The following is a 24,528-nucleotide window of genomic DNA, read 5'->3' on the forward strand; positions in this document are numbered from 1 at the left end:
TGGGCCTTGCATAAGCAAGTTACCCTGTAGGTAAAACCACCTTTTCTTCTGGTGCCTGCACTAAAACAGGGGCAGAGGGGAAGCACAGAAGTAGTCTACACATTGTTTTTGAAAACTGTACCATTTATTAAAGTGCAACCTGGGGGCATGGTCTTACAGCAGTGTCCCATTAGCAGAGGGAAAAAATGTACATACCCCTTCACTTGAACTGAATATTGAACAATGAAGCTGGAAGGAACTTTCTTGTCAAGGTGGAAACACTTTTATTAACCAAATGGCACAAGAAGCTTCAGACAAGTTTTCCCCAAGAGGGCTGCACTTGCATATTGGAAGGAACAGTATGATGAGTTCCTGGGATAATGGGTGACCTGAGACCAGTCAGGGTCTCTCCCCCAGGGCAGGCCTCTTGAGAACAGAATCCAAAATCCCTGCAAGTCTGTCACTATTTGCTTACACCCAGCAGAAGAGATCCCCTAACCTGCAGCTTCAGAGTCAGTCCCATTAGACTTTGCTACTTAACAAATCAAGTGGCATTCTTTTGGTCTGGGTGGGTTTTTAGGTTTACACTTGAATAAAAGCTTATCTTGCGAGTTAAAACTGAGGACAAAGCCCCTAAAGGTAACAGCAGTAAGATGCATCCTCTGCAATTTGTTGTGTCCACATCACTAGTGTCCCTTGCCTGCCCTGCAGATACTGCAGGGAGATCAAAAGCAGCTTCCACTGGAAGCCAACAGGAGCTCCCCCACTTCTACAGCATGACCATAGACCTTGAGCTTGGAGGAAGCAAGTCAGCCTACCCAAGAGACTGAGAGAAGGGCAGTATCATTTTTTTCTAAGTAGGAAAAAAATGATAAATTTAACTTAAAGAAGTGGAGCTAACTGATGTGTTGTGGTTCCCCTGGACTTTACTGACCCTTGTGAGCTGCTGTGTTTCCCCAGCCAAATCCTGGTCAGGTACCTTCACTTTATCAGACACAAACTGAGTTCTGGTGCCTAGACCTGGCCCTGCAGTCCCTGCTCCCTCTGGGCCTTGCTCTACCCCAGTCAGGTAGTGCTGGCTGAAATTCTTTAAATACCTCCCCCCCCATTTTATTTGTTACAGCAATACAGAGCTTGCACCTTTAAGCACAGGTACATACATGAAGTCAAAGTAATACTGTTCTTGCAACCTTCCTCGTGCTGAAATTAGGCAGTCCAGGCCCAGTTAAAGTCATGCACAGCTTCTGCCCTCACTAGGTAGAGAGAGTATTGTGCCTCACCCCTCCATGTTTAACAGAGCCACCTGGGTTTGGAAAAGACCTTTAAGATTATCAAGTCCAATCTATGACCAAACACCACCTTGGCAACCACACCATGGCCCTCAGTGCCACATCCAGCCTTTCCAATCCCCTGCAGGGCTGCTGACACCACCAGCTCCCTGGGCAGCCCATTCCAATGCCCAATCACCCTTTCTGTGAAGAAAATCACCCCTTCTGTTCTTCTTCCCAATGTCCAAACTCAACCTCCCCTGGCACAGCCTCTCCCCTGCTCCCCTCCTCTCCAGGCTGACACTCCCAGCTCCCTCAGCTGCTCCTCTTGTGTTCCAGACCTCTCACCAGCCTTGCTGCCCTTCTCAGGACTGGCTCCAGCCCCTCACCATCCCTCCCAAACGGGGGGACCCAGGGCTGGGCACAGCCCTCGAGCTGTGGCCTCACCAGTGCCGAGTCCAGGGGGACAATCTCTGCCCTGCTGCTGCTGCTGCTGGCCCCACATTCCTGACCCAGGCCAGGGGCCATTGGCTTTCTCGGCCACCTGGGCCCACTGCTGGCTCTTGTTCAGCTGCTGTCACCAGCACCCCCAGGTCCCTTTCTGCCTGGCCTCTGGCCAGCCACTCTGTCCCCAGCTTACCAATCCAGTCTGTCCCGGTGCCTCCCAGAGCCCTCCTACCCTCCAGCAGACCAACACTTGCACCCAACTTTGTGCCATCTGCAAGTCTGCTGATGTTAAACTCCATTCCCTCATCCAGTGCATCAATAAAGATACTAAACAGGAATTTGTCACTGGGAAACACTTTCTCCCATTGTGCTCCAACATGAGCAGACACAAATAGAGCCCAGAATACGGCATTCTGCTGAAGCCCTGGGCTTTGTGGTGCCTGTAGGCATCACACCTGGGCTGGCCATGTGTGACCTCCCCACCCCACTCCCCCATTTCACAGCAAAATTGTAATTGCACTCCAAAACTCTGTAACAGGAGCTTGCTCTGGCTTGGTGAACGAACAACTGAGGTGCCAGAAGAGCAAGATCTACCTTTCTAGGGCTTAGACAGTACTGCCATACCTCTGTAACAGACATTAACTATAGGGAAGGTTTATAACCTCAGATTATTTCATCTACTACACTCATTAAAATGAAAGAAGACCAAACTTGTTTAGTACTAATTATACTTTTCATTTGTAACCATTAGAAAGCATTGATTAGTTTAAAAAGCCAGTCCAAAGTTTTAGCCTAGCTGTGGGGGAAGGAAGGAAATGGGATTCTGGCAGCAAAACTTGTCCTGTGTAAGAGCACTCAGCTTCCAGCTGGCCCTTGAGCTGCAGCTGCCTGAGCACAGCTAGAGGGAAAAATGAAGCCCTCACAAACAGGATGGATTCCTGCAGTACTGACCTGCCCCACAGCCTGGATCTTCTGAGCTCAAGGGACTCAGGAGCCCACCAGGCTCCACCCAGCACACAAGAGCTGGGACATGGCTCTGCATCTGCACTCTGGGCAACAGAGGAATTCTGTCTTTGCTCTCAGCCTCTTGTTCCTGCAGTGCCAGCTGAAGAAACTCCCTGCCCAGCTCCCAGCCACAATGCCCAACTAAGCACAGCTTAGAATTAAGCACAGCTAAATTTAAGTTGCACCTTATCCTGAAAGCCTTTCCCTTGACAACTCCTTACTGACACGCTACCCACTGCAGTTCCTTAAGTATTTCCCACTTTTTTTCACAGATCCAGTCCTCTGCTATTTTAGCATCTCAGCTTTAGGGTATGCTAAGGATAAAGTGAAGACAGAATGGGTCTAAGGTAGATATTTTGTTAAAGTACAGGCCACTCAAGGACAGATATTGAGGCACTTCTGGGAAGGGGATGAGCAAGACAAGTGAACATAATTCTCTATGCCCTTTTGCAGGTATATAGCTCCTGCCTTCCCTCTGCCAGCTACAGGAGATGCTCTAAAGAGAGGCTGCACCACACCTTCCAGGGTAATTGGACCCTGCAGTTTAGGATTAATGTAATATACTTGAAAATAGGGGGGAAGAAAACTTCCATTGTTTAATCACACCTCTTAACAGTGCAGCCTCTCACTCAGGTCTGTAGGAACACTGCCATCTGAGCTTACCCACCTTTGGTGATCTCAGCTCTGACCACAGGACTCCAAACTCTGCAGAACTCAACCTCACAGCTGACCTTTTTAACTAGTGGAGTGTGCCAGAGGAAAGAGACTCATACAGTAAATTTTCTGAACACGTGGTCAGTTCAAATTCTCGCTGACTTGCCAAATCTAAAAGACCCCAGAAGAAGAACATTACAAAGAAAAGATGAAGCAACCAAAACATACCTTGCAACTGATGCTCCATGAAATGTAGCAACACACCAGACACTCAAGGCCTGACCATGAAAATGCCTAACACACTCATTTATTTTCCTTACTAGTGCTGCCACCTTCTCACTGCTGTGCATGGAAGATTTATATTTCATGCCCCACTGGGCTCCTTGTGGCAATAAGTCTGGGACTTCTTCCCTTGCCAGCCTGGATTTATTCTTGTCTGTCCTCCACCCATGTCCACACTCCTACTGAAACAACCCTATCCTGCATGTCCATGACAGATGGAGCATAAAGAGACCTCTCCTCCACGTGGAGGAAGCTCCTGCAAGGGGCCAGGAGAGGGAACTGCCATGGTGGGAATGCAGACACCAGAGTCCATGGCATGAGGAGGTCCCAGCCACCCCTTCCAGGGACACAGCACAGCAATGAGTACCAGCAGGGCACCAGAAAATGGCAAAAAGTCAATTCCATTTTGCAATGTGATAAAAGATTTGGGTTTGTTGTTTTTTTTTTTCTGATAAGGCCAACCTGCTATGTTTTGTACATGGAAGAAGAGCAATCAGTTATCAACAGTACAGTCCAGAACTCCAGAGCTCCCAAGTTCAGTCCACAGTGGCAGTATATACACAAACCTTCCTTTCAATATTCAACTTCACACACAGACAGTTCAAAATCCATTTTTTCTAGAAAATCCATTTCACAAAAGCTTACACAAAAATAGTTCCTCAGAATCTGACACATTCTGACTAACTTTCCAGCATCCTGGGATAGGAAAATGCAGCAAGGATATTCTAAAATAGAGACTATGCTAAGATCTCTTCATTCTGAGATCCCTTAAGAAACAGGCTCATCAGGAGATGTACTCTTGATATAGTTACTTAGAAATAATAATTTAGAAATAAAAGTACCTTGTCTTTGTGCTTTGCGAAGTCTCCTATAAGCTCATGTTTCATTTTTTACATTATCACAAGTTCCCTTTTCACCTTCCTCCATCTGGTCTAAGCCACAGTGCCAGCACCAACCCTCAGAGATGCATGCACAGTTCTGCTGGGAAGCCCAAGGTGTTGCCCACGGAGCTGCGGTATGGACAAGGACAGACACACAGACACGTGCTGAAAGAGGAACGCTTGTGGCAGGATCCCTCTGAGGAGTAGGGCAACACTTGAGAGCTTCTCTCCACGCACACCTGAAGTGCTGTGACTGCAGGAAGGGGGATTTCTTTTTTTTGCCAAAGTAAATTGCTCATCGTTTGTGAACCTGTAAGTTCAGCCAGTTACAGATTCACAGTCACAAAAAGAAATGGCACTGAACAGCACTCCAGGCCAGGCCAGGAACAAGCAGATAGAGATGTTTAATGCTCTTTTGCTCAGTTACTAGAATCCATTGCTTTATATATCTGGGATTCTGTCACAGGCAAGACCAAGTTAGGACTAAATACACTCTGTGCTTAATTTGGGGAAGACAATGCAGACTGCAGCGTGACACAGGACAGCAGAGCGTTTAACGTCTGAATTGCACTTGAGGCACTGGCCTTGCTTCCACACGGTTTTGCCGTGTTTTTGCTGAATCTACCCCAGATATCAGAGTAGTGATCCCAATGGCACCGTGTCCAGCATCAATTTCGTACCTCTGAAGGGCTTGCAGTAAAGTGGGCTGGGCAGGAGCAGAGCAAATGGATTCTCAAACCAGCAAACAGCAGTGTCCCTCTCACCCTCCTGGGCAGCAGCACTGCCCCAGGAACACCAGGATGCTCAGAGATAATACAGCTATAGAGAGGCAGCATCTTTACAGGATGGGGCTCCAGTAAACGTTAGGGGCCAAAACCAGTGTGAGCCAAGAGGTAAGAATAAGCACTGTCCCACTGGGGCTTAGGAGGAACCTGGAAGGTTATGAGGAGCAGTGCTGTACCTGAGAGGAAGCTGAGACAAAAGGGACACCAGCCTCTCGCTACAGGACTCAGGTTGGCTAATGTTTGTTAGGAGGGGCTCGGGGGCACAACAGGAAGTGACAAGACAGCACAGCTGCAGTAGCGGTCAATCTGAGAAGCCAAAATCTCCAGGGGTTGGCAGCAGCTGGCTCTCCCCTTCCCCTGGGGATTCTCTGTTCCAGTTCCTAGAGTATGAGCACCCCTTTCTTCAGCACCTGCACTTTAAGTTCTTAAATTTGCAGATTTTTTTTTTTTTTTTTTAAAAATACCCCCATACTTTAATCACGAAAAACCAGTCCCCGCCCCGATTCTACTTAAAAACATGATTGTCCGTAGCTGGAGGCTTATTGACAACCTCACCTCATCACCACTGAGTTACTCAAATGTCCAATTAAACAGCAGGCAGCTCAACCTTTAGGTAACACAACTACAAAAACTGGATGTGCTCTCTTCTCTCCCCCCTCCTCCTCAAGAGAGCTCCGTTACTTTTTCCTAAGCGCCAGCGCTACTCCCACTGCCACAGCCAATATAGCGACGGCGGCAGCCCCGCCGTACAGCAGTATAGATTTCCCTTCTGGCAACAGGATAGGCTTCTCCTCTGCAGCTGAGGATTTCTCTTCTATTTCTTCCAAATGACCCTCTTTCCCCCCCTTTTTTTCCCCTGGAAGCAGTATTTTCTCAGGTTCTGGTGCAGCCTTTTCTTCTGATGGAGCTAACTTTGGGACAGGTTTACTTAACACGGGGATTTCAGGTTCAACAAGCTCTTCAGCTGCTTTTCCCTTCTCCTCCTGTTTTGTACGCAGAAGTGCAGAGGGATGTGCTTTTCCAGCAGCAGCAATTTCAGGAGGTTTTATTTCCTGTAAAGAAGCAGAGGTTTCTGGAAAGGCTGCCTGCATGGTCTCTGCAGCACCGGCTGGCACCACTGCTTCCTCAATCCCCTCTGGTATCTCTTCCTTCTCCACGTGAACAATGTCGGAGTTGGAAGAGTTGTTCTCACTCCTCTCTTCGCCCCCTCCGTTGCTGTCCAGGCTTTTGACTTCTTCAGGATCCATGGCCACCTGCTGCCAGGACTCAGGTCCCAGGGACACTGGCAGGCTCTCCGTGTGCCAGCTCTGACTCGCCGACAGGGACACGGGCAGGCTCTCCGACTGCCACGACGTGGTCACTGTGGGGGACTCTGGGGGGCTCACCTGCCCTGAGTTGTCACTGGTCAGGATGTAAATGTCATTGCTGTCCTCTGCAATGAGCCCAGGATACTCTTCCTCTTCCGATTCCAAAGTGAAAACTGTTCCCTATGAACAAAAGGGAGGACACAACATGTGAGTGATGCCTTCAGGGTTCCATCCCTGGACAGGACAGAACAGGACACCTGCAAACTTGGTGAGCTGGAAGAAAGATGAGAAGGCTTCTGCAGGAGCAGCAGCTGCCTGACCTACATTTCAATAGAGATTACAGAACCCAGCTGATGTGTTCAGAGAATGGAACCCCTTACATGGGCTTTGCTGGGAGCTCCTCCTTTCCCTGACCTTACTTTTTCACCATGGCATCACCAAAACACACCATAGGGTCCTTATTAACCTGACAAGATAATAAAGTCTGAAACCAAACTGCAACAGTATGAAGAAAAAGAAAGCAAATGCAAGTGCATGATCCCAGCTGAACAGCACTCCCCACTCCTTTCTGTGCAAGTGCTCTCTATTGCTTGTCCATTTTTATCTAACAGTGTTCCTCTTACATTAATTTCTCCCATTCCCAGTGCCATGTGAACCCTGTATTTCTACTTTATACCAACAAGCTGGAATCTACAGTAATTCTAGTAATTTTCAACAATTTTAGCTATTCTTAAAAAAGTTCACTTTCAAAGACTGGTATCATAATTTTGGCTACACAACTGAAGTTGAAACAACCAAGCACAGACACTGAGAGATAGTGACAGGGTTTGCTTGCTTTTTGTTTAGCTAGGAAAAATCTGTAGGCATCCTAAAAATTTGACAGTGGATTTCAGCTGTAGAAACTGCAAGTGTAAAATACTGATTCCCTGTGATCAGCCCCAGTTCATGTACTGGGATCCATGGTCTGGAATATCCCCATGGCCACTTTGGGACAGCTGCCCTGGCCACGCTCCCTCCCAGCCTCTTGTGCCCCTCCTCACTGGCAGAGATTCTGAAAACCCCTTGACTCAGGGTAAGCACTGCTCAGCCACAATTAAAAACTCAGTGTGTTATCAGTGCTATTCTCACCCTAAATCCAAAGCACAGCTCTACCAGCTAGGAAGAAAACTAACTGAAACAATTCCAGCTGAAACAAGGACAAAGAGATGAGGGCAGAGAGGAACACCTAAGTTTCCTGTGCCATATAATAGAAGTCTGTAAAATAATTAACAAAGATTTAGTAACTTTCTTGCTTGTAACAAGAATGATTTGAACATTCTATGAAGTACTGCAGTGCTGGGAGCCCCTTCTGTGCAAGTTCCAAATTTTCCTCTAGTCCATCATAACAAAAAATTCCATTCATTCTCTTTCTCCTTGCTCCCTTCCACACACAATAATTCTCCTAAAGCACTCTGAGCAATTGTCCCTTTTTTAAACCCTTCCCAACACCTGTGAATTTGGGGCTTGGTTCCTACCTGTTCCCATTCCAAGATACCTCCTTGGTTGTTTCACAACTTTTTATGGATCCTGTTTCAGGAATTCATGCCAGTTAAAAACAAACACACTTTCTATTTTGTGGAGATGTTTTTAACCCTCAGCCCATGGAATTTTGGAAGATATTTGGACATGGGCAAAGGAACATTACAGAACACATGAAAATGAACTTTTCTTCATAAATGCCTTTAAATTGCTCAGATGTGGGAAACATCATCCAGCTTGGTAAAATGTTCAGGAACTATAGTGAAACAATGCAAAGAAGAAGGGATTAAAAGCAAATAAGCTGTTCACTAACCATTTGAGCATCACCACAAAGTCTTAATTCAGAATGCAATAAAAATGTAAAGCATTACATTTGTGAAAATTTTCAGACACCAACCAAGTGCCAAACCCAAAGCAAGCTCTGCTCTGCAAGCAGTCACTGACAGTTCAAGACTCCATCACCCTCCTGAAAGTCATGTTCCAGCAGAAGAACTAATTTATTTTTTTTCTTTTTAATGTCTCTCAGGCCATTAAAAGAAAGCAGAGCATAGGAGGAAGCAACCAGCAGTGCAAATTAAGGGCAATGGAAAAGAAGAGCCAAGAAACTGAAGTAAAGGCAGAGGTTACTGGATCCAAAGAGACCAAGCACTGAGCCCTGTGCAGTGTGGGAGGACAGGACTCCACACCTGTCCTGTTCCAGCAGACACTGGAGAGCAGCAAAGGGAGTCAGGCACTGTGCTTGGCTTCACCAGCCTCTGCTGAGGATGGACAGGCAGCCTGCTGCCCACACACTCTGTACACTCACTCCTTTGAACAGCAGGTTTTGCCCTGAATGCTGTTAAAGTAGGAAATACTCCCACTGGAGTATAAGCCACTAACAGACACCTATGAGCAAAGTCAATTTTTTATTTCCACAGGTGACACATGTTGGAGTCTGAGATACAGAGTGTGTGCTCTGTTTCTGATACTTAATTCTAAGATCCAGAAAAACACTGAATTTCATATAACATGAAATTCATGAGCGTGTTTTCATGGTGATACATGAAAACAACTGTTAAAGTTAGACAGAAAAGCTAAAAGTGTGAGTGTGTAGATTAGAGGGTTTTCTTAAGTCACTGGGTGAAAAAGTTCAGAGTTTAAGTTAGTTTAGAAAGCAGAAGACAAGATGGAGGATTTAGAATGTTGTTTCTTTTCCTTCTTCTTTCTTCTTCATTTTCTTCTAAAAGTTTTTGGGTAATAGTAAGTGATGGGTTAGAAAATGCCACAGTGCAGCACAGAGGTGATGGGTCATTGGGTCATTAAGAAAAATAATATGTGTCTATTGTTAATTGGATAAGAATGAGTATAAAGATAAAAGAACTGCGTAGTTTGGGGCCATTTTGTGCTTTCAAAGCCAAAGTGAGCCACAAGGCCATTTTGTACCATCAAAACAAAATGAGCCAGGTTGTGGTGAATTAACTTTGTGCAGTTAGTCTGGAGAGACCTGCCAAGTTTTGTAATGACCTTCTAATAAACACAAGAAACAAGATTCTAACAAGCTCAGAAGTTTTCTTCAAACCCAGAGAACTGAGATAAGTGGAACTCCCCACGAAAGAAGATTCCCAAAGAAACTCAGCTCAGAAGAGACTGAGAAATCCAGGAGGAGAAAGAAAAATACAAAAAAAAGTGCAGCAGAATCAGAGAAAGTGAAAAAAGAAATGAAAAAGAATTTTTAGAGAAAAAGTTACAACACAGACTCAGAAAAATGGCAATCAAACAACAAAATAATTAGGGGTAAAAGCTGCAGTCTCACAAACCTCTGTACTATCCTCCTCTCTGTTCAGCTCTCCACTTCCACAAATCAGGATGAATTTATTTCCTGTCCACACCACATCACAACACACTAGAGCACGTCTGTGGTGTGACATTAGAAGAAAGACCAGGGACACACAGTAGTGATAACAGCTCTGCTCTTAACATTCCCATGGAAGTGCACACATGCTGCTGTGACTCACTCAGCATGAGGCATATACTATAAAAATAGTCCAAAAACACACTATGCTGCTGAGGATTTGTGAGCTCTGGTGATTGTAGCAAAAAAAACCCCACCAACAAGGGCTATACTGAGACAGCCTGAATTCCCCTAAAATCACACACTGTGCACTGGTGAAAGCCAGGAGGCTTTGAGCTGTGACTCAGCAGCCACAGAGGGGAGGATGGAGCCACCTGTAGTCAGAAATTAAATTAAAACCATCCTGTACTTCTCAATACCTAATTTCACTGCAGATTTGCTTCTCACAAAATACAGGCAGGATCTGGGCACATCCAGAGGGTAACGTGCAGGATAAACTGCTTTGGAGAGGGTAAGGAAAAGAAGGATGATACAAGGAACATGGGCCATCCTCATCATTTCAAATACCTCATTAATACTGTTAACTGATTAATTAATAGTGCCAACACTGCACACTCAGCCTGCCTTCAGCAGGAGGGAGGAGGAGGCTCAAGAGTTCCATTGTTCCTTTTCTCACGCAAACCACGCTGACCTCAAAAGAGTTATCAGCTGCTGGCTCCCGATAAATCAGAGCCTTCTGCAGCCTCACTGATTCCTTTCTGTCTTCACAGACAATTTACCTTCCGTGTCAGTGCCTCAGGGACAGACAGACAGACTGCCCCTGCCTGGGAAGGCTGGGGCAGAGCTCACACACACTGGCACTGGGTAATTCCAGGGCTGTTTCCTTAAAAGCTTTCGTTATGAAGATTTAATTGAAAATCCAGACAGTAATAAGCATTATTTAGGATACACCATTAATATTTCTTGAGCTGAATTAAGATTTAATACATAAAGTCAAGCGGATAAAGCTCGGATTTTGTGCCAGTTCAGATGAGGTTTGCATTTTGATGGGGTTTTTTTTCCTTTTAAAGCAGCTGTGATAAAAACTGAATGACATTTAGGACAATTCTCTTGATTCATCTACAGATGTGACCCAGAAGCAAAGCTTCAACAGGCAGATTATTTCAGGACAGGATGGAATATGTGGAAGGATTTTTAATAACCTGAGGAGGCCTTATATAAGCCTTATACTTTAGATTTAATAATAAGTACAGAATGTATGTAAGTATTTCTTGACCTGCTTTGTTTACTTTAACTAGACAGTATACTGCTTCAAACCAGAAACATCAGAGTTGCTTTTTTTCATATTTGCAGTTGGAAACTTGCAAACTTGGGAGTGCTTTTCCTCATTCAGCATGCTTAGAGAACCTTGTCAGGTGGGGTAGAGAAGCTGGAGTCCCTCTCTGCAGCTTCCTGCCACTCCTGATGCCAGCCACTGCCACTTGAGGGAAGAGTTGGCACAACTTACGAGGAGACAGAGAGCTGCACATTTCCCTGCTTGGTTACAACACTGCCAGAATGAGGCACATCCCTTGAGCCAGTCTTGGGGAAAAGATCAGCTACCAAAATCAATCACTGTCCTCAGCCTGTGGGGTTTGACCCAGGAATGTTGCACAGTGATTGTACAGGAGTCACTGTTAACAAACATGCCACACCTGCCCTCAGGAGAGGCTACAGCCAGCCTGCTACAGAGTGAGCTACACTGGACAACAGCAAAATGGTAACAGAATAATGAAAAAAAACCTCTGAAAGCTCCTAAAATGATATACTACAGCACTGTTACTTAAAAACACCTGTTAACTTTCAATTACAATTTAAAGACAGCAAATGTAACAAAAACTTCCTCAAAACATAGAAACTGACTCTTAAGTAGTCTATATTATCTTTTTATTGTTTTCCAATATGTTTATTATTAAGTCTATACAAAGAAACAGGCTCATTACCTATGTATGTATTTGCTGAACAGCAAAACCTTTAACTACACATAAGGAAAAAAAATCTTTATTTGACAAAATAATAATTTCAGCATGATTTATGCAAAGCTGCTTCTTGTGCTAAGAGATATTCAAATCAAAATTCTGAATGGCTCAAAGATAAAAGCAACTGTTTTCTCTACAAAAAATACTAGGAGTACTAGTACACATTGCACCTATAATGGAGATGAAATTAGATTAGAAGAGATCCCCATTTAGGTGTCCTACAAAGCATTTGCTGCATCCTAGAGCAGACTTTGAATGCCCTGCCCTCCTCCAAAGACAAGGAAAATGCAGAACAGCTGTGTCTTAACTCCTTTTACAGCTTCATTCAGGGTTTGGTTTTAAGTGTTCTTAAAACTTCAACTGGTCTCTCTGGTTCAGTTCAAGTAGAAACAAGGAATTATGTGGATAGACAACTCACAGAAAACACATTTCTGAAGACACAAAAAAGCCTACCTGAAAAATATACAGCCCAGCAAGCCACCTGTACACCACAGATCCTGATTTTGTCTGACACAGGCAAAAATTCTGTAGAGGTCAGAGAGTTCCACCAGGGGAAAAATCTCCATGTTCCCTGAGCTTCAACCCCTCAACACAACACTAAACAGAACCACAAAAAACCCTGAGAAAAAAGAGTATCCTGAGGTTCAAGAGGAAATGCTGGAAGAACACAGTGTCCCAGAAGAGCAATCTTGGCTATAATAAAAATTTCCATCAGTCAACTCAGATAGGAAGTTTCTTAGGTGAGGGCACTGACTGTCTTGTAACATAAAATATCCCAGGGAGAAATGAAGTTCAAGAGGCGTTTGGACAATTCTCCCAGGCACATGTGTGGTTCCTTCTGGGTCCCTTCCAACTCAGGATATTCTATGCTTCTATGGCCACCTTCCCCACACCAACAGTGCCACAGCAACGAGCACTCAGAACACACCAAATGCATTTGTGCTTAAAATCCAGTGTCTGAAAAACAAGAGGCAAGGAGTGACAAACTGGCCTAAGTCCAGGGATCCTAAGGCATCTCCCACAGGGAAATAAGCAACCTTCCCACAATAAGAAACTTCCCTAGAGCTGGGAATGTGCTTGCTCCATGATCTGTAGCTGTGTGCTGGAGCAGGGGTGTCTGTGCCCAGGAATGGCTTCACTCCCACCTGGCTGTGCCCAGGCTGTGGCTCCATCTGCTCCCTCTGCCTGCCCAGCCCTGTTACACCAAACCTTTTCAGACCCTCGTGGAAGCCAGACCTGACAGCATCACCTGGCTAATCCTTCAGAGAAACGGATTATAAAGGAGCTGCTGACAACACTCAGATCCAGAACAAAACATTCTAAAATATAAAGAAGTCCCAAAAAGCCCTCGGGCATTTACTGTGCCTCTCTGTTCATCTTTCTGAAACTGTCAAGATAGGTGGAGCTGAGGAAAAGGGAGCAGAGCTCTTACAAATAGGACTGCACATTTTACTAAGGAAAAAAAAAAAGGAGAAGAAGGTTGAGTGAATCATATCAAAGCACCCTGATATTGCAGCCACTGCTCTCATTCCCTTCAAGGGATGTTTTGGCTACAACAGCCTGCAGAAATGATCCCTCTTCCATCCTTGCCTTCCAACATAACCTCTACAACCTGCAGAAAGTCAGCACCAAAGCAACACCCTTTAGGTTTCAGTCTTATGGTCTACAATGAGGTAAATTCAGTTATTTATAGACCACTTCTTCAGATTCAAACCTGTTAGAAGGGAAAAAAGAAAGGAGATCAAGTTGCTCCTTTACTATTTAATGCCCTTCTTCACCCACGGTGCCTAAAAATTTAAAAAATCTATTACTGTACCAAAGAAGTTACATATAAATAAAAGCAAACACTTTGCTGCAGTGTTCCATGAATACAAGCATAAAGCATAACTATTTTGAAAGGAAAACTCCTTTCTAGGACTCCCCTAACTAGACTGCCCTTTCTTGCATCTCTGCCACATTAAACTTCTCTCTCCTCCAGCTGAGCACGTCTCTCTATTTCTGCAGTGTCATTCCCAGGGCAGACACCTGGACTGCTACAGGAGATTTTCATCTCCAGAAGCACAAAGTGACTACCTCACTTCCTTAGGATGACAATTGCCTCTTTATTCTCCTTCTGCTCCAGACTGTCAACACTCTCTAATATGTGTATTATTCAATCCCCAGCAGCAAAGAAAACAACTAAACCAGCTGCAAAGCCCAAGACAAAACACTGGAGGCACAGAGAAAACAGCTCCTCTAAAGCTGAGATAGGAAACTGGAAACACTGTGTAGATTTCAAGCAAATTTACTTTTATTCCCTTCAGCACGGACAGTTAACTAGTTAAATGCAAATCCAGGTCTGAACTCAGTGAGACCCCTGGGAAGGCAGAGACAATTTCTGCCACAGATCACAAATATAACTCCCAGGCTTGTGCTGAGAATAAAGGTTATTAACTGCACTCTGATAAACAGGTTAAAACAAGGGGAAAGCAGAGGGACTGATAGTAGAAATGAGAACCTGAGAGAAAAAAAAAGCAGCTAGCTTCCAAGAAAACTTACACTCTTTCCTCCTTATAGACATTCCCAGATATTTCTACAAAGATGAAATTTAACCATGGAAAACAGGATCTGCAGAACTTGAGAAGAAATAAATTATTTGGGAAGGAGTGGGAAAGGAAGAGGGAAAAAAATCCTTACCAACTGACTGGTCTTACTGTGCGCTTTCCCAGGAGAACAAGAATTGCTTCTGATGCAGCAGCATCCAGCCCTGGAGAAGTCAGAGGGAGCAAAAAAGGCAGGGAGGTAGGAAAAGAGAAGGGAGGGGAGATGAGGAAAAGGGGTGGGGAGATGAGGAAAAGGGGTGGAGAGATAAGGAAAAGGGGTGGAGAGATGAGGAAAAGGGGTGGGGAGAGCATGTACACACTGCATGTCTCTCTGTTGAGCCCTAACGTTCCCATTTCTTTTGTGAAAGAAAAGAACAAAGCTGTTTATAAATCCAGCAGGGTTTTGCTCGGCAATGGCTCGAGATGATAAAGGAAAAAGGTCATAGTAGGACCACTGGACTCACTAGTCAGGAGGAAGAAATGTGTCCCCACATGTGTCTGTTTAGAGAACCTGGAATGCCCAGCAGGCTTTTTGCTCCAAAAGAGAGATCATACTAAAAGAGTCCAAAAGGTAAATGCACGAGTTGTAACCAAACCTGTCAGAGCAATTAGTGAAAGAGGGAATATAAAAATATGCCAGCTATTCCCTCACCAACCCAACCAACACACTGGTACATCCCAGTCCCACACTACCATCAAAAGTTACCTGAATTACAATTTTAGTGCCTGAAGGGAGAATGGGAGGGGAATACTCACTGTTTCAGCATACCACCTCACCACCAGCCTCTGTGGGACTGGCATGGAAAATCAAAAAGCAACTTCTCATCCTCCAGTATATCAAATTTCTCATTTCCCACAAGCCATGCCAATTTCTCAAAATCTGCTGCATAGCTACCCAATTTGTAAACCTTTATTCCCTTGAGCTGGAAATTTTGCTTCTTGTTAGCTGCCTACCACCCTCAGTCAGATGCTTTCCTGGACCTAGAAGCCTCCTGAGCTCACAAGAGAACCTCAAGTCTCGCACACATGCAGAACCCTGGCAGCTCTTCCAGCCGCATCGTGGCTGCACAGAATGATGCAGCAAATGGATGACACAGCTCTGTGCAATTCTGACTCCACAGATCTGCAGTGAGGCACAGGAAAAGCTCAGCTGACCCCTTACCTTTGACTGGCTACTCTCCTCTTGGCAAAGGTTGACTTCAATCCAAAATTTGAAGAAGATCCCAAATTACATGGTGCCAAGGGATGAGACAGCACCAGAGGCACTACAGAGCTTTTCAGGTTTGCCCCTGAAAAGCTGACTCCCTGAAGCTCTCCTCTGCTCCAGATCCACAGAAAACCATAGGCTATTCTTGCATCTCACTTTTAAGCAAGCTGTGGGAAAGACCTAACTTCATACAGCTCCAAAATAACACAGAAATTGAAGCTCTTACTGTCACAGCAACATGAGTCACTGGAGACTCCCAGGTTTACACATTGCCCTTATGGCTCAAGCAAATTATTACTGACAACTTGATCCTGCACACAGAGCCCCTGTGGCAGATGCTTATCTTAAAAAATGCAAACACTCCAACACTTGGTGTGGCTACCAGCCTGCCAGGCTCTTCCTGGCCCTTCTCAGATGACAACCTCTCCCATCCTGGCCCCACGCCCTGCTCCCAGCACTTCCACCCCACAGACTCAGAACGAACCCAGAAACACACCACAGGGTGAAAACGAACCTTCTCCTTACAGGGAGAGAAAATACAATAAAACCATATATTCCCCTTCCTCCATAAAAAGCCACATGCCCCGTGGGTCCCCAAGCCCATCCCCAGAGCAACTCACAAAGGTTAGTGCAGCTACATTAATTCATCTGGAAAGGATTTTCATCACCTTGTCTCTTTCCTCGCCTCTTGTGCTGTTTCAAAAATAGCTCTGGCTTGTTTGCTGCACTGCCCGTGTCAGTCTGATTTTCTGCCTGGCTGGATGTGCACAGACACGCTGGGAGCCTGCTGGACACCACCACCCAGATCTGTACATCCATGCACAGCCACCCAAACACAAAGCACAGCCCCGTCCCTCGCAGGCCATGCTGGAAAGCTGCTTGTTTTCACAAGCTTTGTGCTCTATGCATTTACAGCAGGCCTCAAAAGGGGGCTGGAGAACACAGCACAGCCCTTTTGGAGGTCAAAAAACAAGGCAGAAAAGCAACAAAGTACTAACATCGATCTGTCTAAAAGCTGCAAGTAAGGACCTGCCCTGGAATGAAAATGCTTTGAGATTTGAGTGCATTTATCAAATGACCCACGGTCATATGGCTGCCTGCTGTTAGTGCTTCTGTCAATTAAAGACAAACAATCTCTCCTGAAGGCCTTGGGGATTGTTCTCCACAACTGCCAGGAAAGGAATCGGTAGAGAAGGTGCAGATGTGCAGAAATTCTGGAACAAGCAACACTTAAAAAAAAAAACCCTCAGGTAAACTCCTGAAATACAAGAATGAGATTTTTCCCACTAGTACATCTTTATCACTGGGTTTTCCTGAACAGCTTGTCTTTTTAGAATAAAACAGCTTGCTGGAGCCATTTCACAAATCCCAGATTAATTCCATTCAAATCTGGCATTCTTCCCAAACCCAGTAAATCTTAGGTTCAGCCTTCAAGACCCAGCTCATCAGCTGTGAGCTGCCTTTCTGATGTGTTTCTAAATGAAACTTTCTCAGCACGCCATGACTCAGGAACACTGGTTACCATGAATTAAAGATTTCTACAAGGAAAAATGCAGCACAAAGAAATTCTGATTGCTTATTCTATGCATGTTCCTATACAGCTATAAACTCTAATATGCATTAGCTTTCTTATCATTTATTATAAAATTTAATTAGTACCTATTGACATTTCTGGATGAAGTGCTCCCCAATTACTTATCTGCTAAGAAACCCTGAAATTCAAGAGGAGGAAAAAAACCTGTATACCTTTTCCTGCAGTCACCAGAGGATGAAGATACCGTTAAAAAGAGGAGCCTCTCGGGCATATCTCCTCTTGCTATGGGTGTCTGCTTCCAAATTCAGTGCTCCATGTATTTTAACAGGGAAGCACAAAGCTCACCATACTGCAACAAATTAGCACCTTAACACATACTGCATGAAAATTAATTGTTATCTGACACCTAAGGACCTCTCCAATTTCAACAGCAATCCAACAAACCAGACGTGCAAAGAACTGGAACTGACTGCCTGGGGAAATTGTGGAGTTCAATCACACAGCTCTTTAATACCAACATCACAAATGAATGGGTGAAAGTCAGTTCTGCCTTGGGGTAGAGAAGAGAAATAGATGACTGCCCAAGATCCCTTTCTGGTCCTGATATCCTGATTATTTTTCCTTTATTTCTTTTTCTGAGTCATTCCTTCTTGCATCTGCTTACTTCTAGCAACCCCTCTTAGCTGTCACTCCTACTAGGATCACACTTAGACACTTAGAAATGAAGTTTTCTTACCCATCCTCCTTGTTGAATGATATAATCTGCAGAATAATCTTCTAGATATGTCACCCCAAAGTTCACAAGGGCACTCAGTGGTTCCTGGCCCCGTCTGGTCAGCTCCATCAGAAATTGTTGTAACAGAACCAGGGGCACCAAGACCTTCAAAAAACAAGAGTTGTGAATAAATACAGAAAGCATTATCAATACTACTGTGCAGCTAAAACAAAATTCATGTGTTTACAGAAAAGGTCTGAATCTCCAAGTCCAAACCAGGGACTCCAGACTTCATTTCTGAGAAGACACAAGGCAAACACACAATAAAATGCACTAAAAAAGAAGCACTTGATCTGCTAAGCAAAAACTCACAGTCTAACTTGAGAATTTCATAGTACACCACTGCAGTGTTTTCTTAAGCCCCACTTTTTTCCCAACACAAGGTCCAGGTAGAGAAGCAGAAGAGGTCCAGAAGTTGCTACCCCAGAAGTGGAAAGATGCATCATAAATAGCTTGGAGCAAGCAGCAAAGTCAGACACATTCTTGAACAGGAGCACTGCACTAGACAGTCTCTTTAGATGTTCACACTTGGCTTTGAGGCAGGACAGAAACAAACACCTCCACCCAGCAGCTTAACATTACAAACATGTTTAAAATGACAAGCACAAAGTCCTTTCCATGTCAAACTCTTCATCTGATGCCAAATTTAACACAGAGAGATCTTCCTCCCTCATGTCCTACTACCATTCCTCTTTAGAAACCTTTTAACTGAATGCTCAGCCTTAACCTAAATTGCTCTGGAAGATGCAAGACTCTGTGAATCCACCTCCTTCACATTATATGGTTCTAGACACTTCCTTCTGAAATTATGCTTTTGTTTACCTAAACAACATGCAGTCAAACTTTTAAACTGTAAATTTATTCTCCTAGAGCATGCAAGTGGCCCTCTGGGCAATGTTTATACACAGCACCTCACCAAGGTTGGGAAACTGGTATGAACTGAAGTCATTAACATTTGAAAAAGCCTTATTATGACACAAGAGAAAAATATTTGTTTTACTGCATTTTAATTGAGGCAACTGCACTGTACACCTATTCACTGTGCAGACTGGAATGCTGTTTCCCAGATGCACAAGAGAGATGAAGGCTCTACTACTGCTCATACCCAAATTCTAATGCCTCCTTCCTTTTCCAGTCTCTTCCCTCATCAGCCTGGTTTTCTTTTCTGTAAATATCCTGCAGCACTATTACCAGAAATCATACCTTAGGGTGCAAAGCTGAAGGAAGACGAATAAGCAAAGTAAGCTGAAATTGAGATTTGGACTAAATTCATGGTGGCATCACACTGAGATTGACTACTAAAACCAGATAAGGCCTAAAAAATGTCCATAATCTGATAAATTTCAGATGCTCCAGGTGATTAACAAATGAGTCCAAGACTGTGGCAGACAGGTTATAGTACTGTTGTTTTGTGCTGAACAGTTAACACTGGTAACTGTTAACACTTCACTAGGGATGTCAGGGTGCCAGAAGTTTAAAAGTATTTGAATTTTAAAAGTGTTGGGGTTTTTTAATTTCTTGCAATTAACCTCAACTCAGAGGTAGAAGTGCAAGATCACAGTGCTCAGATATAAGGAGCAGGTCAAGATGAAGTGTCAAAAGGAAGCTTCAATCTTTTGGGATCAAAAAAACCCAAGCTGTCAAGGCAGAGGCTTGGGCACACCCACATAACTCTGCAGCAACATGAACACTGAGATCTCAGAACATTTGACATTTACTGTAAGCTGAAGGCAAGAGAAACAAAGGCAAGGAAAGGCTGCTTGGGAAGTGAAGGCAGCTCAAATGCTGGCATAGTGAACATGACTGCTGCCTTCTTCCTTTGCCAACCTAATCCACCCATTCCCCCCAAATTCAGCAAACCTCCTCAGGCCTCAGAGTGAGGGACCAAACTCAAACCCTAACATCCAGTCCCACACCACACAGCTTTCCCTTCCTGCTGAAATTACTGACACTCCTGCCTCTGAAAACAGGAGGAACAGGAGCAGGTTTGCATGAGACTGCCACTAAATTCATGAAAGAAATTATCTCATAGTGCTTCCATGAAAGTTAACAACACCTTTCTGTACAGAGGAGCAGCTGTGTGAATGGTGGTGAGATTTAACTAGAACAAAGTAAAAATACAGACTTTGCAACTCCCTCCACCAGGATGCCTGGGAAGGAATGCCAGGGACTATTTATATTTTGACTGAAGAGAAACATACATAGAAAATAGTTGGCAGGAGAAAACTTCTAGGGAATCAATATAAAACCCACTTTACTATCAGAAGATAGCTGATTGTGTAAATGAAACACTTGTGTCCACTACACTATTGCAATCCCATTGTACAATATTACAAATTTAAATGTACACAAAAAAAAAACAAACAAAGAAGGTTAAGAGGCTTTGAGGAACCTATGCTTTTTTGAGGAAGATATATCCAAAATTATTGCAGTTCTGTGTACCTTTTGACTACTTCAACTTAAAATTAATCTAATTCTTTGCACAATTATTTCTTATATTTTTGTTGCACTATTCTTTTCCCCCATTAATCAGTAAGAATGGGACACTAAGGTGCCTGCTACCCAATTCATCAGTTCAACTGGCTCTCAATAACAATATCTGTTATCCTTTCAGGTGATGCACAACAGTGGGATTATGCATTTTGAATAAATGTATGTAATATTCAGTTTTAAGCAAAAAGCATAAAAACTCAGCAGTGTAGTATTTTTATTTTTTTTTATTATGTTAATTTTATTGCAGAGTTTCAATGTGCCCTATCTGTGGTGATTTGGAAGTTGGGTTTTTTTTTTAATGAGAGCCTTATTTCAAATAAAAGATAAGGAGTCTTTTCCTTTATAGAGTTCAACATCAACATGTTTTTCTAACAGCTTCTTTAGAGTAAAAATTAAGCTGAGCTGAGATGGGAGGAAAGGTATCTAGATTTCTTCTGTTATAAAACACAATTCTGATTAAGATGATAAAGGAAATTAAAAGGAAATGAAACAAACACAAATGTATTCCATCTCTTCAAAACAAGGATTATTGAAGGAACTGCTGGGCATTCCTGGAGCTCCAAGCTACCAGATAAAACAATACAAACAGATGCTGTGCTGGGGTACAAAATTTCCACTCTCCTTTGCTTTTGGACTGTATGTTTTGTAGCAACAAATGTTACAGGCAAGCAGAGTTGATGACAAAAATATCCTGGATGATGCTCTCCACCACAGGCTGATGGGGACTGAAATCCACGAGCCCCAGGGGCTGCAGGAATGCAGCAGCAATGAAGGCTGGATCCTAAAACCCCCAAATGCAGCCATTCATCCACCCAGAGCTGCATCTTTGGGAGGTGGGCACCCAAAATAAATTGACCTGAGAAGCCTCATGCACCTCCTCTCTTGCCAGCTGAGCCACAATGACTGGTTTTATGCTTGGTTTTAGCTTTCACCAGCTGAAAAGTGAAATGTGCTAGCTTAAGCCACCTTCTTGATAATCATATTTCATGGTTGTTTAAACCAAAATGCTGTGAATCACAAGATGACAAATTGAAAGAGCACACACATAAAGCAATGATAATTGCTGGAGCCATGGGCAGTAACTTGTCATGCAATGTTTATTAAACTGCTTTACAAGTGCCCACACCCTTGGTTAGATGAACAGTTTCTGAAGTAAGCAGGGAAATCTAGTCAGGAAAAAGTCTTCCTGAAAAAAAAAATGTAAAGAGGGGGAAAAAGAGTTCTTGTTCTATTTCAAATTTAAGTCTACATTTTAACACTGGAATTGTGATTAAATTTGCAAGTAGATATTTCATTCTTTCATTCTTTTTTTGATGCTCACTGAACCCATCAGAGAATGATTAAGGTGATGAATTTGAATGATTAATGAAAGATGAATCTGGGAAGAATAATCTACTCATTCTACATCAAAAGTATTTTAAGATAATTCATTTAAAGATCTGCATTTTGTTTAAAAAAACAAGATTCCTATCATTTGAGATAACCACTCTTGAAACCAGGTAGGAACACCATCCCTACATTTTCTGAACAATTTAAGTATCATGAAGATACTGTCAATTTTTATTTTCACCATGTTCAGCACTCTTTTTTACATATATTTTAAACCTGACATTGGAGGAGGGAAAGAGTAGAGAAGTATTATGAATAAAAGGTCTCAGACTTCATTCCAAAACTGCTGCAGGAATTAACCTCTCTTGGGAGTTTAAAAAAAATTAGTCAAGCAACACATCTAACTTTTTATTTTACCAAACTAAAGGAAGGTTGACTTAACACTTCCATTCAGTAACTTCTAACTAAATTATCTATAAAACTACTCATTATGTGCACAGCTACCACTCTGAGAGTGCAATTTATTTCCTACTAAAATCAAGTTCTTTCTGTTTTTGGCCTTCTGTGAAGCACAACTGTACCTAGTACAAACAATATAGACATCAAAGAGACACGAGACATATCCAAGTGGAAGTCACTGATCTGGTACCTTGTTCCATCCACTGGCATGAGCAGCTGCCTCCTGCGTGCGCTCCCGATATTCCTGATACGTCACCGGCCTGCAGAAGTTAAACCAACACTGAAAGTTATAAAAGGAAACAAAAGAACGTGAATAAAAAGAAAGTTCTCAGTTTCCAGAGAGCAAAATATTTTCATATGTATTACAGCAAGTAATTTTCAAGAGCTAACAAGTCTTGTGTTTCAAGACATTAAACAGCAGCACCAGACAGGGTCAGGAAGGCATCACCTTTCTCCCACTTACACAATTTCATACAACTGGTTATGTGAATTTCCTAATAATTTCATATTCTGCAGCTTAAAAGAAATTAGGTAAATAGGTTCTCTGATATGCTAGAGAATTTCTAAGCTCTTGCATATGTTTTTTTTTAAATAATCTAAGATTTTAAAGACAAAAAACTCCACTAAGAAATTCACACCTGAGCTACAGGCCAATGCAGAGTAAAATTTTGTAAACGATCCAGGATATGGACCAACACAGACTGCTTCACTGCATAAACATTATGTTAGAGTTGAAGCCTTTATTTGCAAGAAACAGCATTTTTGATCACAAAACCCCTACATACTTGAGTAGAATTCTCTCTGAATTGGGATAATGAAATTCCTCTCTTCCATACTCTTTCCTCCAAGACAATTTGGCATCTAAGAGTCAATAACAGCAAAGGCTTTCTGCCAAGTGACAGCAGAAGATGCACTGTTTCAAAAGCAGCTGTCCTCAGCCAGATCATTGAAAGTTCAGGCTTCAGTTTAATGGAAATAGTGATAACTGGCATTGGACAGAAAACTGCTTATTGAATACCAGGAACCTGTCATGATCTAACAGCCTACTGTACCCTAACACTTGTTTAAATGCATGCCAGAGGGCAGGAAAATAGAAGCCAAATTAATAAGTACTGCATCAAATAGCACTACTCTAGGAACAGGTGGGAAAGAACATAGTTAAAGCACAGTGGGGAAAACATAATTTGGGACTGTCATTTTAAGGACACTCTCTTGACTTCTTTGACACATTAATTCTTTGAAACCAAATCTAAATCAATCAGTGGGATGAGAAGAGCAGGAACAGCTGCAGGACAGATATTATCAAGAGATTAAACCCTAATTCTAGTTTGCCTTAGAAAAAGGCAACAGGGTTTCACAGGCATTTCTGACTTTATGACTTTCTGACAAACATAAACAAAAAAATTACTTAGAAAGCAAATATTTTCTTATAGAAAACACAGGAAGCCCATAACAACAGAATATCAACAAGCTAGAACCACTTAAATGCACAGCTGCATTTATGTAACTCTTCCTAAAGCAGCACCTTCCAACAGCAGCTCTCTACCAACACATTTTGGAGGTCACTCAGAGAAACCTCAAGTGGTTCACACAGATCCATTACATTTCAGGCTGGTAATTTATAACAGAAAAACAAGCAACTACAACAATTGTACCAATTTGCAAAGACATTAATTAAGATACCAGCATGCCAACTGCAATGTGCTATTTACACAATAAGCTTAAACTGGCAGGACAGCTGTTAAGGCAGCAAGGTTAGCCCAGGGAACTGCATCTGCTTCAGATGTGTCCCTGAAGGGTGCTCACAAGGTTTGTAACTACCATCCTCTCAGGGAAACTCTCCCACTAATCATGGGCCAGACCACAAACAAACCTTCTTCAGCTCCACTCTTTGTTATAAAATAAATTAATGTGGCTACAGCCCAGCATTCATGAAACTGGCAATGGCAGCTGCCAGTTTCACCAGCAACTCAAACTGCTTGAAGCAGCCTCAGAAATTCAGTAACAAAAGCTTAGAAAAATTTTGTAACTTACATTGCTGCAAAGGGCAAATACCACAAAGGAGTATTTGCACATTACATCGCAAAACAAACAAAAAAAAACCCAAAACCAACCCAACCAGATAAAGGAAGATTGAAAAAGAAAGAAATGCAAGTCCCAACTTCAGCATTTCA

General features: G+C 43.1%; 1 protein-coding gene across 5 annotated transcripts in view; it reads right to left on the reverse strand.

The window, feature by feature from the left end:
- Nucleotides 1-102: 102 nt before the first annotated feature.
- The window catches only part of BCL2L13 (BCL2 like 13), a 34,149-nt gene continuing 9,723 nt past the window's right edge, over nt 103-24,528 (reverse strand). For 2 of the 5 annotated variants that reach the window (XM_015627259.3, XM_015627260.3), the window contains exons 4-6: nt 22,545-22,614; nt 18,035-18,178; nt 103-6,788 (exon numbers count right to left, since the gene is read on the reverse strand). In XM_015627259.3, coding sequence (XP_015482745.1) covers nt 5,979-6,788; nt 18,035-18,178; nt 22,545-22,614 — 1,024 coding nt within the window. In that variant the 3' untranslated portion in view covers nt 103-5,978. Of the gene's footprint in view, nt 6,789-18,034; nt 18,179-21,599; nt 21,753-22,544; nt 22,635-24,528 lie in introns of those variants that run through there. The other 3 variants (XR_004497690.1, XM_033514782.1, XM_033514783.1) reach the window with 3 other exon arrangements.

Source organism: Parus major, chromosome 1A, assembly GCF_001522545.3.
Source record: "Parus major isolate Abel chromosome 1A, Parus_major1.1, whole genome shotgun sequence".
NCBI classification, from domain to species: Eukaryota; Metazoa; Chordata; class Aves; order Passeriformes; family Paridae; genus Parus; species Parus major.